General features: G+C 42.9%; 1 protein-coding gene across 3 annotated transcripts in view; it reads left to right on the top strand.

Moving 5' to 3' along the window:
- The window catches only part of LOC116430295 (zinc finger and BTB domain-containing protein 8A), an 87,621-nt gene that overhangs the window by 56,535 nt on the left and 16,303 nt on the right, over positions 1–14,783 (top strand). The window contains exon 5 of one of the 3 annotated variants that reach the window (XM_076366393.1): positions 6,763–13,237. The exons of the other annotated variants lie outside the window; for them this stretch is intronic. Coding sequence (XP_076222508.1) covers positions 6,763–6,980 — 218 coding nt within the window. The 3' untranslated portion in view covers positions 6,981–13,237. Of the gene's footprint in view, positions 1–6,762; positions 13,238–14,783 lie in introns of those variants that run through there. 3 annotated transcript variants of the gene reach the window in all.

Here is a 14,783-nt window from a genome sequence, read left to right as displayed (position 1 = left end):
TTAATCGACTCTCTTGATGCTATGCAGTCGCAAGGGGGAGGGAGAGGGAAACATTTTGGAGACGCATACAATGATAATTCACGATCGAGTTAGGACTAGGTTACGCTGAACGCGTACTCTAACGAACCAGCGTTTCGACGGACGAACATTTGAAGATCATTATATGTGCACTAGTGTTGTCAAAATGACTCCTCACCTTTAGAATCTATAGCCCGAGGACTTAAGCTTTGCGTTTTAAAAGCTGAAGTGTCGATTCTTCGAGTACGGTTTGAACATTGCAGACCCTTGAATCTAAGATCGACCTTTCAAAGTTCAGTCTTGAAGCTTCAAAGATACAATCTGTAAGGTCAAACCTTGAAACTTTGAAGACTCGAGCTTTCTACAACAGTATACACTCAGAGATTCGTATGCATATTTAATTATCTTGACGTATCGAGTTCGTCGGAACTACAATTCGTTCGAACACGCATTGAGTGTAGCCACTGCTTCATGCAGATGGTATAGAGAGAAAAAGAGGGAGAGAGAGAGAGGGAGAAGAGAGAGAGAGAGAGAGAGAGAGAGAGAGAGAGAGAGAGAGAGAGGGAGAGAGTGTGTGTGAGTGAGAGAGAAAGTGAGAGTGAGTCTGAGAATGAACGAAAGTGGGCGAGGAAGAGAGAGAATGAGTGTGAGAATGAACGAAAGTGGGCGAGGAAGAGAGAGAGCGAGTGTGTTTTTAGGGTGTACCAACAGCGAAACGGGGAAACATGGCACACATCTCGCGGAAGACAGTTTAAAGCTTCGGGCGAGCCTTCCGTTGCTACATCGTCGGCCGGACGACGTCGACGAGGATGTCGATGACGGCCGCGATCGACGGGAATCCCGTTCTTGTCGCTCGACGCCTCGCGATCGTCCTCGTCGGCGTCGGACATTGCGGCGATCGGAGAAGCGACGGTACGAAACAGCCGACGCCGGTCGCCGCGACGGCCGTGCTAATGAACACATAGTTTCCCGTCGTTCTCTTATCCGGGACGAGAATCATTGTATTTACAGTCCACACACCCTTCTTCTATTTTTTCGTTTCATTTTTGGAGGAGCTCCGATAAGCTTAGGAATCCAAACGAGGATAACATACGAGAAGGTGAAACACATTTTGTGAAAACGTACAATAGGCGCACTTTACCGGCGAGAATAGAAAGGAGAGGAAAGAAGTGAGGGAAAATAAAGAAACAGAAACGAAATGGTAGCGAAACGGAACGAAAACATAATACCGTTGACCATGCAGGTACAAGGACTAACGATCATTATAGGGCGTAATCGATTTTATTACGAGAAATTATTCTTACTACTTCTTATTGTTACTACGATTATATTCTTATTCTTATGGTTATTCTAACATGCAAGTGTTATGTTACGATTGCAATTATTATATACACCTTTAATTATAGTGTAGATAATATATGGATGATGAGGATAAAGAAACAAACAAACAAACAAAACAAAAAAAAATAATGGAGAATTAATCACATGTGCATTTAATGTATTTCATACTAATTTTTTGATTAAACATAATTGTGTGTTAACCGAGCCGTCTATCTTTCTTTTTTCTTCTTCTTCCAGATCATTGATGTTGTCCCCTTCGGACGTTTGTGTTCGCGCGGTGCTCCGGCCTGTCGCTCTTTCGTTAATTATTACTGTGGATTATTAATTATTAGACTATGGATATTTATACACGATGATATGGATTCCTAAACATTTCGAAAATCGATAATGATTTTCTTTTATCTCTAACTTAACAGCATTCATTATCGAAGATACATCTCTCTTTCCTATTTCATTCGTAATTTACAGAAACGGGGATTTGTATAAAGATCCAGTCTACCAATGATCTTCGAGAAAGCAATTCCTGTGTCAGTGAAAGAGCTACGGGACACCGTGCGGAAGCAAATGCGTCGTTAAGGGGTGTCTATGCGTGTAAACGCGGCGACGGGCGTGAGTCAGCACGAGAACATTGTAATTTTTCACCTTGTTTCGTGTTTGTTTAGGGAACAATGGAATTTTGACAGCGTGTGTCATCTCATCCGACCATTCCCGTTTCAGATCCCCGAGTCGATTGTCAATTTCAGATCGTGCGTTGCCGATACTCCCGTTAACCTGCCGATACTTCCGGCTGCTGTCGCCGGATCCGGCGGTCAGACGTATCGCTGACAGGAAAACGAAAATCACTGCACGTTCGAACGTCCAATAATTCGTCCGCCTAGGACTCTCGTCTTCTTTCACTTTTCACGTGTAACGAATCTGTTGCGGCTGCGTCGGACTACGATTGTTCACGCGAACTCGCGTCCCGACGAGAAATCGCGATCAACGGAATCGATGTTCCAACGATCTCGGAATGTTTTCAAGTAAATGTTTGTTGCTGTTTGTTAAAGGTTCTTCGTTAATCAATTGCGTGAATGCGTGACAGCCACGGTCTAATGATCGGTAAACTGCGGATCTTTGTTCGTCGAGAGTTCAAGGATGTTCGATAAGGTTCCTGTTTTATCGAATGTCGGATAGAGCGAAATAACGTTCTATTTAATTCTGGTCTATATGAATTGGCGAAATCCTATATTTGCATAAAGGTCCGCAGTCTAGTGATCAGTTCCTCTTTGTCGGGCACGTGCACGGAAAAGAATAAAGGAGTAGATCGATAAGAATAAAGGAAATAGAGCACATACGTGAGTGATTCATTGTACTCTACTAAGCGCGCAGATACCATTTTCTATGCGGTGAATTTGTATTCATGCTATGGTTTTTAAAATGTACTGTTTTGAATAATACCGGAGTATCTTCCTCGTCTTTATTATTGGATTTTTAATACATCTCTGAATCATGATTTCTTTTCTTCTTTGGTTAGACATACACACACGCATACATACACACGCACACACGCGCGCGCGTTTCCTTTGTTCCGTTTCTGTGGCGCACAGGGTGAACGATTTTTGGTACAATTCGGAAAGAATTGATTGCGAACCGAGAAATACGTCAAAATGATAGAATAACTGTATTTCGTTCTTGAGAAGAGCTACTTTTAAGAGTTATTGTATAACGAACCGATTAATCTGTCTACGCTTCCTTTTTTAATAAATTGTTAATTATACTTGTCGGTGGAGAATATGTTTGTGTTTGCTATTATAAAAAATAAAGGGTATCAAAGGTATCAGAATGAATTCTATCGGACAAAGTTCCAATGAAATGCGAGTAACGTTTGAAAGTTATTTTTCTTGAAAACGAGCTTGCATAAAGATAATATTTACTCTACCATTTTGATTTATCTTAAGGCGAGGGATCAACCCTTACCCGGTTGCATCATAAATTTTATCTCGTTCCATATATTTCCTTGGCTCTTCTGAATTTATATTCTATAGGGCGTGCAAGGAATAGCTATTACGGACATTTTTTCATATGAATATTACTTTCATGGATTTATTGTTCTCATTAGAAATGTTTGTTCTCCAAAAAATACCTGATAAATGCTAGTTTCAACCCCTTTAAATCCAATTACTACAGGATCTCAGATCACAGATTTAAAACGCTATATATGAATTACTAAATGAATCGACTACTATCAACGTGTCACCTGTTAACTACTTGTTTTCCGAAGCTATCCAAAATCATTTATTAATTTCAATCGAAAACCAACACATTAACTTAACACGTGGAGAACACAGACAAACACAAACGACGAATTGACTCGTTCCTCCGATTACCAGGTTAAACAGCAAAGCAAGCATCCCCAAACAAAAACCCCGAGAAACACAGCAATCGATACAACCTAATTCATTCAGTCTCCCATCACACCTCACAAGAAACCAACACGACTACTCACTTGTCTCTACCGTACACGCCGTACGCTGGAACAAAGATCACAAGCTCGATTGTGTTTCGCGTGGCTTTGCAATCGTCGACTCATGCGTCGAGGGAGGCCGGGTCTCGTGCATCGAACAAGGAGTCCGGGGGAGAACAGTTTCATCGGAGTCTGCTCCCTTCATCTCCGTCGAGCGTCAACGTCACGCGACGAAGCGTCTACGTTAATCCTTCGACCTGCGCCAGTAAGTTGCTACCCGGAGTGATCGAGGAGCCGAAAGACGCCCAGTTCCCGAAGAGTTCGTGCAACCAGTACTGAAATTCCTTTCCGAGAAGACGATAGCTCAAGCTAAGACATCTTGCTTCACGGTTCAGACATCAGGTTTTTCTGGATGCAACAGTCACGACGTCCGCAGCGGAATCAACATGCCACGATCATCTACTCCAGGGTTAGCAGATTTGACACTTTCACGTCTTGAAAGATCATCTTTCGGGAGTAAACCGTAACCAATAAGAAAGTTCTCCCAATATTTCGTCATCGTTCCAACTCAGTACCAATTCTTCTCTGACTCTTATCTTTGAGGAAGGTGCAACAACGACGAAACATTTGGAGAACTCTCCTGGATGCATCAGAATCTCAGAACCCCAAATAACTATATTTCATGGATATCTAACTGGTGGCTAGCCAGCCACTGTAGCTTTCCCCTTTTTCGTCTATTTGACCAGGAGAACTCTATCTCTACTACATATCTCCGAAAAGGAGTCTCGCAGGACGTCACGAGGGATCTTCCATGTGCTTTGTTTACTCTTACCGTCGCGCGGTCGAATGAGTATGTGCGACTGTTTCAGCAAACAGCACGCTAGAACCGAAAATGCGAGAATGGGCGAGCCCCTTCCGCCGTGACCAATCAGATCCGCATTCCTTCTATGGGACATGTCACCAGCGACTTAGTAATCTTCCTTCTCCTTCAGTTGCTGGCAGAATGCTACTACAAGCAGGCTAGTCAACGTTGCAGGGTCATATGTGTAGAAGTCAGATATTTGTATCGAACACTACCAAAGCTGTTTATAATAGGAGGATCGGTTAATCATGGGACTTGTGCTGCTACCGGTGCAGAAATAGTAATGGACTGACTGATCGAGAGTCAATCATAGGGGGAGAGGCAGTTAGACACCTCTGATAGACTTGACGCGAGCGGATCACCGTTCGCGTGCAACGTGTGCATACACAGTGCAGATAGCTAACTCTGCCGGAGTTGGAGGAACCATATCTGGGGTAGGAAGGAATAAACGCGATCTAGGTGGGGAAGGTCCTTGTGGTGCTTAGGTTGAGTAGCGCTGGTCTAGTATATACTTCAGTGCTTCCACCAGTGGATCCTTTTATACGGGGTGGTCTACTCGTTTCTCGACGGGGTAATTCCGTCGGGGAGTATGTTGATTAAATTATTTTCAAGAGAGCGATCCATTGTGCGCTGAGTTTCATTATGTTTTATCGTTTCTGGATTTCTGTTGACTCTTTTATGCGGGACGAGCTACGAGTCGCTCTGGGTTAACAGAATAATTTAACTGATTCAATTCGAAAGAAATTGTTTCAAATTGAATGAAACTTTGAACTCTTCTCAACAATGCAACTGGCGAGGGTTGCGTTAAGGAGAAGGAATGCACCTGTGATTGGAGAATAAAATGGGAATAGAAATAAAATGATCGTGTTTAATATTTAGCTTCATTGACGTCTGCTTGCTTCTATATATTGTCAGTGAACAATATATAAATTTTTACACTCTTATTGGATTATTATATTTCGACATCACTCTCACCGTGTCATATTCCGCTTACACCAAATGCACGTATGTGAACCGGTAACCATAAGCACAAAGTAGGGGTAGTTATGGTCGTGCAATAAGGAAACCAAACGTCGCAAAGTGGGGGAGGCACTCAGAGCTCTTAACCAGTGCAGTTCATGAATAGAAGGGCCCTCGGCACGACTCCTTCCCTCTTTACGTGCCCTATTACGGTCTCCAGGGTCCGTCTGAATGTAAACTCAGGCATGAGCCGGTGTAACGCAACTTTTTCCGTGGGTGTGTCGTACAGGTTTTCCACGATTAACCACGAATCATTGGAGTCTGTCGCATTGCTGTTCGTTGCGTTCAAGTAATCGATCTCTGTAATCACCAGTGAGAGAAGGGTTAACAAGTCACTGTCATGATATACCGTTTGGCATTTATTAGGGTGGGAAAAAAGCTGTTAATTAGATTCCGTATACAAGTATCTTTAATAACGAAACGAATAAATTAGCCCAATCTCGTGAATTCTAGTTAGATTCTGTTCTAGCATCCCCTAACTGGATTTCATCGATAAATAGGGTCTTCATTTCACAACTACCAACTGATTTGCCAAACATTCTTCTCGCCACATCACGATCCCAGTTTACAGAGCCAACAGTAGGGTTATCTTCCACAAAAGAATCGACTAAACTCCACAGACAAGACTTGCCCGATTCGAATAGAAGTTTCAAAAAAGATCGTCGACTTCCGTCGCAGAGTTGTAAGATTCGAAGTTCATTTGATCCCGGCAAAACAGCACGAAACATTCCCGCGTGACCGTTCGTCGCCGAGTCATCCTTGCCTGTAGGACTCCTCTTCGAATCCTCCTCGATCCAGATGGCCTTACACGCACACGCGCACGCCGGAGCGAAAACGACCGTTTCACGGAATTAGCGGGCGTGGGAGTCGCGGGTCGAGCGAAAACCGAACCCCGAAAAATCGAGATAAAAAACCAACAAAAAAAAAATGCGGTGGAACAAAAACAGAGGGGAACTGAGGAAAAAAGAGGATAGAAGGAGAAAAGACAGCCAGAAATAGAGAGATGACGCTGCGCCAGTCGCGACGGGTTTGCGCGTTGTTTCGTGGCTTGCTGACCCTGTGGTTTCTGTTGTTGCAGAGCTGAAAAATTGGCGGATATCGCAAATATTTGAGAGACAGAGTAACAGCGACGAGAGGAGGCGGTGCTCGTTGTGCGGTAAGGTCGTGACGAACGTGCGCAATCACTATTACGTGCATTTCCCGGGAAAGTACGCCTGCCGGCTCTGTCCCGCGGTTTACACGCGCAGCGATACCCTGCTCATGCACACGCGTACCAAGCACGCGCACGCGCAATAGCAGCACGCGCGAGGAGAGCCGCGGATCTAGCGCGGCGATCCCTTCCAATCGATCAGAGCCCTTCGGCCCGCGTCCCCGAGTAGATCGACGGACGCGGCTCGTCCGGAATCTCGCGTTTTCCCTCGAGGATTCGCGGAGACGCCACTGTTTTCTTTTAAGCTGATCATCCCACGGTATAACCCCCCAATTTCACGCCATTGGACTCGTTGAAACTCGACATTTCGCTGCGGGTCCACTGTTTCCCTCGATTGAAATCTCTTCGGGAATTTGTCTGGAACGATTGTAACGTGTTCATGTTTGCATCGATATAGGCTAAGGACGTCGAAACTATCATCGTCATCTGTGATTAATCCTCCAAGATTATTCTGTAGCTTTCAGGTCCTTGGATTTGCAAGATAGAGGATATTTGTGAAGCTCGTATCGTTCTTTCGGTTGATAGTCTTTGCAGATCTCCGTTTTGTCTCGTACCAGGAAGATCCCGCGGATTTTGGTCTGGTAGTATTATGTATATTAAATATCTTTTGGAATAATCGTATAGATCTTCTCGGAACGACTGCCGTCAAGAATTTTTATGAAGCTGTCTTGAGCTTGCCTTAACTGATCGTTAGTAGGCTGCGCATATTTATGCAAATAGAAGTTTTCATGGATCGCCCGCGGAAATTGGAATCTAATAAATATTTCGTTCCTCCATTAAAGGTTCAGACGGAGCCTTAATAAAATAAAAAACTCGTTAAACTGTATGAAACTTTATATTGCCTTGAATTTTAGATTATAGTGTCCGTCGTAAATGCAGGAAATCCACGGTCTAATCATTATCATTTAGGAGAGTCGTCTGGTTTACGGTCCTCGGATCTATAGAGATCCAGAATTTTTGCGGGACGCGAAATTGCTAGAAATTTTTGCTAATATCTCTTTACGAATGATTGTCCTGCGGTCTCTTTAAAAACCCCAACGGCTTCTTCGTTCACGAGTGCGTCGGAATTTCGTAATTGCTTTTGTAGCGTCGGTATTCGTCGTTGGACGTTTTAGTGACAGTTTCTCCGGATCATCCAATTCTCTGTCCTTTCCATGAAACTTAAAGCGAATAACGAAGGGATACAAATCTAGGAACAGCGATATCTGGGTCGCACAGTGAAATTTATTCCCGATCGACCTTGCCACCGAAGGTTACCGTCATACCTATGATCTCTGTGAGAAAGTTCGCACATTTTTCCCATTCATTCCTCGCGATGTTGCAACATGAATAAATAATGCGACCGATTTAGAACAGACAGACGACTCTTTGCCACGTCGTTAGGTTCATCCGGTCTATTTAGATGGAAATTATTATTCGATTAATGAATCATACTTGGAGATTTCGACCTCATCCCAGTCATTGTAAAACGATTGAGACGGACAGGTATATCAGCCTTACACCAAAAAAGAACTGGAGCTAAATAATTATTAAAAATCATAGAATTTCATTCTGAATACTTGAAGGAACATCTAACGTTCCAACATTTTCCACGACTTCTCAAGCTGTTTTCAGAGGAAAAAAAAGGATTTTATGAGATACCTCGCACAGTGATACTAGTGTCTCCCTCTTCCGCAAACAGAGGATCATCCGAGCAATCATTATGCAACAACACGCCCGGTTCTAGTGTACGATCAAGATTTATAATGTCTAAGCAAACCGTTCGAGCACTCTCAGCACGTGTCTGTCTCGCGAAGGAACGTGAAAGGTGGAACGAAGACAAAGGAAGGTGTGAAGAGGAATGGAAGGGTCATCCAGCACAATGGAGCCTTAAACGCGGGAACATTCGGTGTTACGATAGGCGATTTGTTTGAACACACCGACGGTTAGGCGTGGAACAAGATGAAAACAGGGATTTTAAGATGAAAGACCTCTGGTGGCTAGCACAGGAGGTATATTTCATTGATTTTCCATCTTGCACGGTTAAGTGTTCTTCTTTGCGCCCATTTCCCCGTTCATCGCACGTCGCGTTCGTTACAAATTGAACATTATTCCTCAAAACTCTACTATCGAACAACACAACAGACATATCGTAATACCATTTCCAAACTATCCCAAACGATCTTATCGAACCCCCGAAATCACGAAAATCCACATTTCGTTTGAATCCAACCATCTCCTCAGATCTTCGTACGAAACAAATTCTCCATCTTTTCTCTTCGAGTTTAAACACTCATTTCTCTCCCCGATGACGCATAAAGAATTCCCCTGAGAAAGGAGTATTAATCTCCTTTTACTCCCCCGCTTCTTAAAATTTATACGTCTCGCAACCTAATCTCTCGTTTGCGCCTCGAGCTTCGGCGCGAGATAGTATCGCATCACGCGAGCCTTAAAAAATGAAAACAGGAAAAAGGAAAATGCTCGTTCCCATGAAAATTTTCAACGCGAAAAATTATCGCCGCGGAATCTCTCGTCTCTCGTTTGGAAGGTGTGGGCGCTAAAAACTATAAGACGCGTCGAAGCATCGTTCGCGATGAACGTATCGCGTACAGTTGCTCGGAGACCTTTCGATTTTGCAAGCGTTCAGATCGAAGCTCCGAATCGCCGACTGGTCCCCAGTCACCGCAGTCTTACCGCGATATTAATCCGGGTCGCAGTGTTCCATCTGACTTGCCACCGCCCCGACCGACGCCTTTCCGACACCGTAAACGTGCCAGCAGAAAATTTGATGGCCACACTTAAACGTTTTACGCCGTCTTAAAGTTGAGAGAATTCTAGCGGGTGCGGAGATTTCCTATTCCCGTGCACATGGCGTGCCGACGGACCGTCTCAAACGAAATTCGACGGCTGCCGCACGATCCCCGTCGATCTTCGCTGCCGGGAACTGAAACTGGAAATATATCCGCCATCTTTCAAAGCAGTAAATCGCGAACGAAACCCGCGAACGGAATTTTTGAAAAATCTTATCGGGAACACGTGACACTTTTTCGAACGCTGTCACCGGCGGCCTGTAAAATCGAGTTTTATATTTAAAGTATAGAAAGTAGAGTACGTTCATCGAAGCTCCAATTCTTCCGTGTTTTAATTTTTAATATAAAATTGATAGAATCAGTTTTTCCAATAGTCTCTTACAGAAACATTAGTACCTTTTCAATGGCCGTAAGAATGCGATTCGAAACGTTTTGATACATCTAGTAGTTCTAACGTTGATCGGTCGACCGCGAAACACGACATTGTTTATTGATAATCCGACATTTTAGTGTTAACCATCAGATTCAATTGTTTACCTTGCAGAATAAAATGTATTTTCATTCGTAGAATTAGATTAGATAACACTGATCGCGATATGGGAGTTAATATCTATTTAAACATATCACTAGTCTTCGGATATTGAAGAGCAACTCGTCGAAGGTAATATTTCGACACGTAAGGATCCATGCACGTGTAAATATCAGCTGGATATTTTTCGAAAGAAAAACGCGAAGGAAGCGTTATTCACCGTGATCCGAGCAGTAGAACAAGTTGACTTCTGATTACCGCCGCAGCTCGTAATTATGAAGCTATCATTAGAGCTCCCAGTGGCTCTTTTAAACAAATCCTCCATCGTTACAAAAATCACGATGAATACGCGGGATTGGGGAATGAAAATAGGAAAGAACGGTTCTTCCAGAAATTGCCGGGGAAATGGGAAAAAAAACGGTCCGTCTTTTTTTTTTATGTGGGAACGCGGCGATCGACTATGAATCCCTCAATGCTCGTCGCTTCCTATTCGGCTACCATGGATCTTCGCCTGCTTCGTTAATGGTAACGACCGTGTGATTCGGCTGAGCAAATATTGGTCTCTCCGCTTTCCACGTTTCACCTTCTTCCGGCCGTTTTGCGAACAAATCGTTTCTGCTTCCGACGGAGACTGTTGAATGCCTACAGGATGTTCCAGAAAGGGACGCCCGAAGGAAGTGACGCCGTAGTTTCGTCCCCGCGGATCCCTGGGAAACTTCCCGGGGACATTTCAACTCCTTTAGGGCCAGTTTTGATTCACGTTCGAAGTTACCAATTCGGAGATAATTGTTCCTAGCTTTTTGCTCTAAGTTATGGGGACATTTTTCACTTAGAAACTTTCGAGTTTCTGCTTTTATTTCACTATCTTAATACTTTGCATAACGCTGACAGATCTCAGACTTATCTCTATTTGAAACTCTTTAATAATTCTATTCGATTTCGATCATGAATATAGATTCTTTCTCGATTTCAACGTGGTATACCGATTTTAACCCATTCGAGACGAATTACACTATTTATAATATAGTACCTTGCCGAAACGGTTAATTACACGTGCGTGTAATGATCATGGAATGATCAGTAACAGTAGCGATATACTGGCACTGGTAGTCAAAATTCAAGGTGTGCTGAAATGAAAATTTGTATTGATTTCAAGTTGAGACTTTAAAAGTCTAACCTACAATCAAGATCGTTGAGATTGCGAGAAATGAATAGTGGATGATTTTGATTCTTGGCTTCCGAGGACCGTATTCCAGAAAGATCCTTGCCTTGAATAGGTTAATTTCTAATTTTACCGTGAATTCGATGCATTTCTTCATTTTTTTGTCTAACGACGAGACAATTGCTCTTCATCTATTCGATCAAGTCAGCGTATTACTTACAATTAAGTTCCTTATACGTTCCACGGTATTCAAAACTTTCGTGCTGTTCGCCTTTAATATTTTCCACCCACTCCCATCCCGTTATATAACCTCTGATGCCGCTCATAAATCTTCGCCCATTATCAACGTTTCCATTACGGTCGTTTAAAAGTAGCGTCACTCGTTTGAAATCCAGAGTTGCGAGAATGGGCGCGCGCGTTTCATCCAGATTTTAAAATTGCAGAATGTCCGACACTGCCAGTGCATCCTGTGCAAACATTACTAACGGGCAACCGAATTTCTAATAGGATGCTGAAATATCCCGTGAAAAACCTGACTCTCCCAGACTATTTCTTTTTTTGTCGGCTTTTCCCTTTAGACTTTACAGCATCTGCAATTAGTAAGCGATTCCTTGGCAGCGAACAATATTTCACTGAGAAAATTAATTAATTTGGTAGAAATTACCGGACCAGTAGGTTAACTACATTTTTTATAACTCTTTTTCAAGGAAACTGTTAAATATCGATTCGAATATTAGCTGTGGAGTTCACGTGAATTTAAAGTTCCACTTAAAATAAGACAGAGGCAATGGCGGTTTCAACGCGCGCAACATTTACGAATTCGATCTTCTATTTTTAATAGTTCAACCTTCCCGGACTTCAGATATGAATAGTTTAAATGGAAACAGTGGCGATTCGACAACCCCAAAGACGGTCCAAAAAAGTTACAAGGTTTATCGTAGTTTTTCTACTGCTCGTACCTTCGAGGCTCGTTAATTTCGAAAAAAAATTGTGGGCCTGTTCGTCACAGTGAAAACGTATTCCGTGAATTTTCTAATCCACCCTTAGGTCTAAGCGAAATTACGAATTGTTCACGAAAGTCGCAGAGACTTCGATGTAAATTTTATATATGTATATACGTAAGCCTGTAAATATATGGAAATGTGGTTACACAATAAACAACTTCCATCGAGGAACATGAAACGAGTTCGAACTTTCGTTTCCAAAGTTAGAAACTATTATGAGCTCTTGTTAGCGCAGCAGGTGAAGGATAGCCCAACAGAGCCTTGGTTTACATACCGTGTATATTGTACTTTACACGATACGGTGTATACGAATGTGTGAATTTTCGCGAGTATCTGCGTTCTTCGGCGAGAACGTTATGTTCTTCGAACAAGAAGGAAACGTCGGTTGGCTGTATTGTCCGAAGTTCCTCTGTAACAATCGTCTGGCAGTTTCGACAAAAATTAGTTACAGTACGTACTGATGAATCTTATTGAAGACTTCATGTATTACACGATCTTAAGTAACTTAGTTTTTATCAGAAGCCTAACGACAAATATATTTACTTATCTTGAAAATAAGTTTCATTTGAATACTATAATGAATGTCTGAAGAAACTGCAGATAATCTATTGTTAGAATTTTGATAGGGATTACATATCGATCGTATTAAATGCTTGATAGTTCCAGTGTTAATTTCCAGGTTAGGTCGGAGACATCATAAAGGTGTCGGTAAACGTTACCAAATTTATCAAAAATCTTATAATCTTCTGAGTTGTCAGATGAAAATTGAATCGAGCATTTTATATCACGAGCCTTTCGTCGAATTGTAGAGGCATTGATGGGATTTCATCTGTAATTTAGACCAGTAATATTGTACAATATATTCCTTCTAGGTTTCTTACTAATCATTAAATAAGTAAATTAGCAGAAGATTCTTGAAAGCGATGGTACAAATTGTTTCTTTCATAGCTGCAGCACTGCATTACTTATTTCCTTGAGCCCAGACCTTTTCATCAAGCCAAGAACTTCTCGCATTAGCTGATTCACTAAATGCAGTAACCACTGTCACTCGCCCGTATCTCACGTCGACTGGTTAATTATCATCCTAGAGTTTCCACAGCATCAATCTCACTTTTCTATCGGAACGGAAGTTTATATAATACCACTATACTTATTCTTTATCTCTCCAGCACCACGCTCAGCCCAATTTAGTTAACTTAACCTACTCGCCTCATTAGCGTATGCACGTGTTCGATTTACACAATCATTATCATTAGAGCGCATATATTCCGCTTAAATCACATTCGGATTGCCAGCAAATAATACTGAGTCATTATAATTATTATTACATCATTTTTCGTAATCCATACATCAATTCACCTTCATCATTCGCAAATGAAACATTAAGTTTCTTCAAGATATCCCGAATACACACTTCTCCCACAACCTCTGAACAAAACAACAAAACACTCGCCACGATCTATAAGAAAAATATCCAAAATATAATCACTGCACGATTCAACATCACCGAGACCCACCTGAAATCTCAGCGATCCAGATCCTGGAAACATACTTCCGAAACTTTCGTCCCCCAAAATCAAACATAATCCTCTCTTCAACCGGGACGAATCCCAAGCTCGAATGTAGAGGATAAAAAGCATCGATTCTCATTCGAACGATTTTCATCGGAATCGATCATAGAGCCAGCGGGGTGGCGTCGCCTCGTAGGTGTATATACACGGGCCTCCCAGCGAGAAAGTAATTTCGCTCGGTGTGTATCAGGAACGTTAAGGGATGAGGGGGCGGCTCTCAGCGATCAGTCTCAAATAGGATTACTCGTGGCGCACTGCTCGATAGATGGTGTGTAAACTTCTGTGTACACGATGTCGATAACCAGCCGGCATAACCGTGACGGCATAGTTGTGTTCTCTCCTCGCGCCTTGCTGGATTATCAGAAGCGAGGCTGCCATGCCGTCGCGCCGCGGCGCACACCCCCGGCTAGAGTGAAATATTCAGGCGACGTTGATACTCGGCGCACCCGTGGCCCGAAGTCCTCGTTAAGAGGCGTTCGCGGTTTACTCCGGGCAAACTTGGATTTTTGCGCAATCCCCTGCCGCGCGAGATTGCCTGGTTACCAGGGACTAGCGCGACTTAGCGCGCGTTATCCGAGCCGCTGCACCAGCGAACGATGGAATCTTATTGTTTAGTAAGACCCATCGTGTACGGGATTGGGGGCTCAATTCTCGCGCGTTGTTCTACCGAAACAGAGATTTCAAGACTGGGACTGTCCAGTAGTCGAATTTACCGCGGTTTCTTTTGGGCATTACGAGGGTGCGTTTATTGGGTGAACGATGGAATTCTTTTGTTTAGTAAGATCCATCGTGTAGGGGTTGGGTGCTCAATCCACGCTCGTGGTTATACTGGAA

This window comes from Nomia melanderi, chromosome 3 (genome assembly GCF_051020985.1).
Source record: "Nomia melanderi isolate GNS246 chromosome 3, iyNomMela1, whole genome shotgun sequence".
Classification (NCBI taxonomy): Eukaryota; Metazoa; Arthropoda; class Insecta; order Hymenoptera; family Halictidae; genus Nomia; species Nomia melanderi.
Note: the sequence above shows the minus strand (reverse complement) of the source record. Positions and strands in the feature narration are given on the sequence as shown.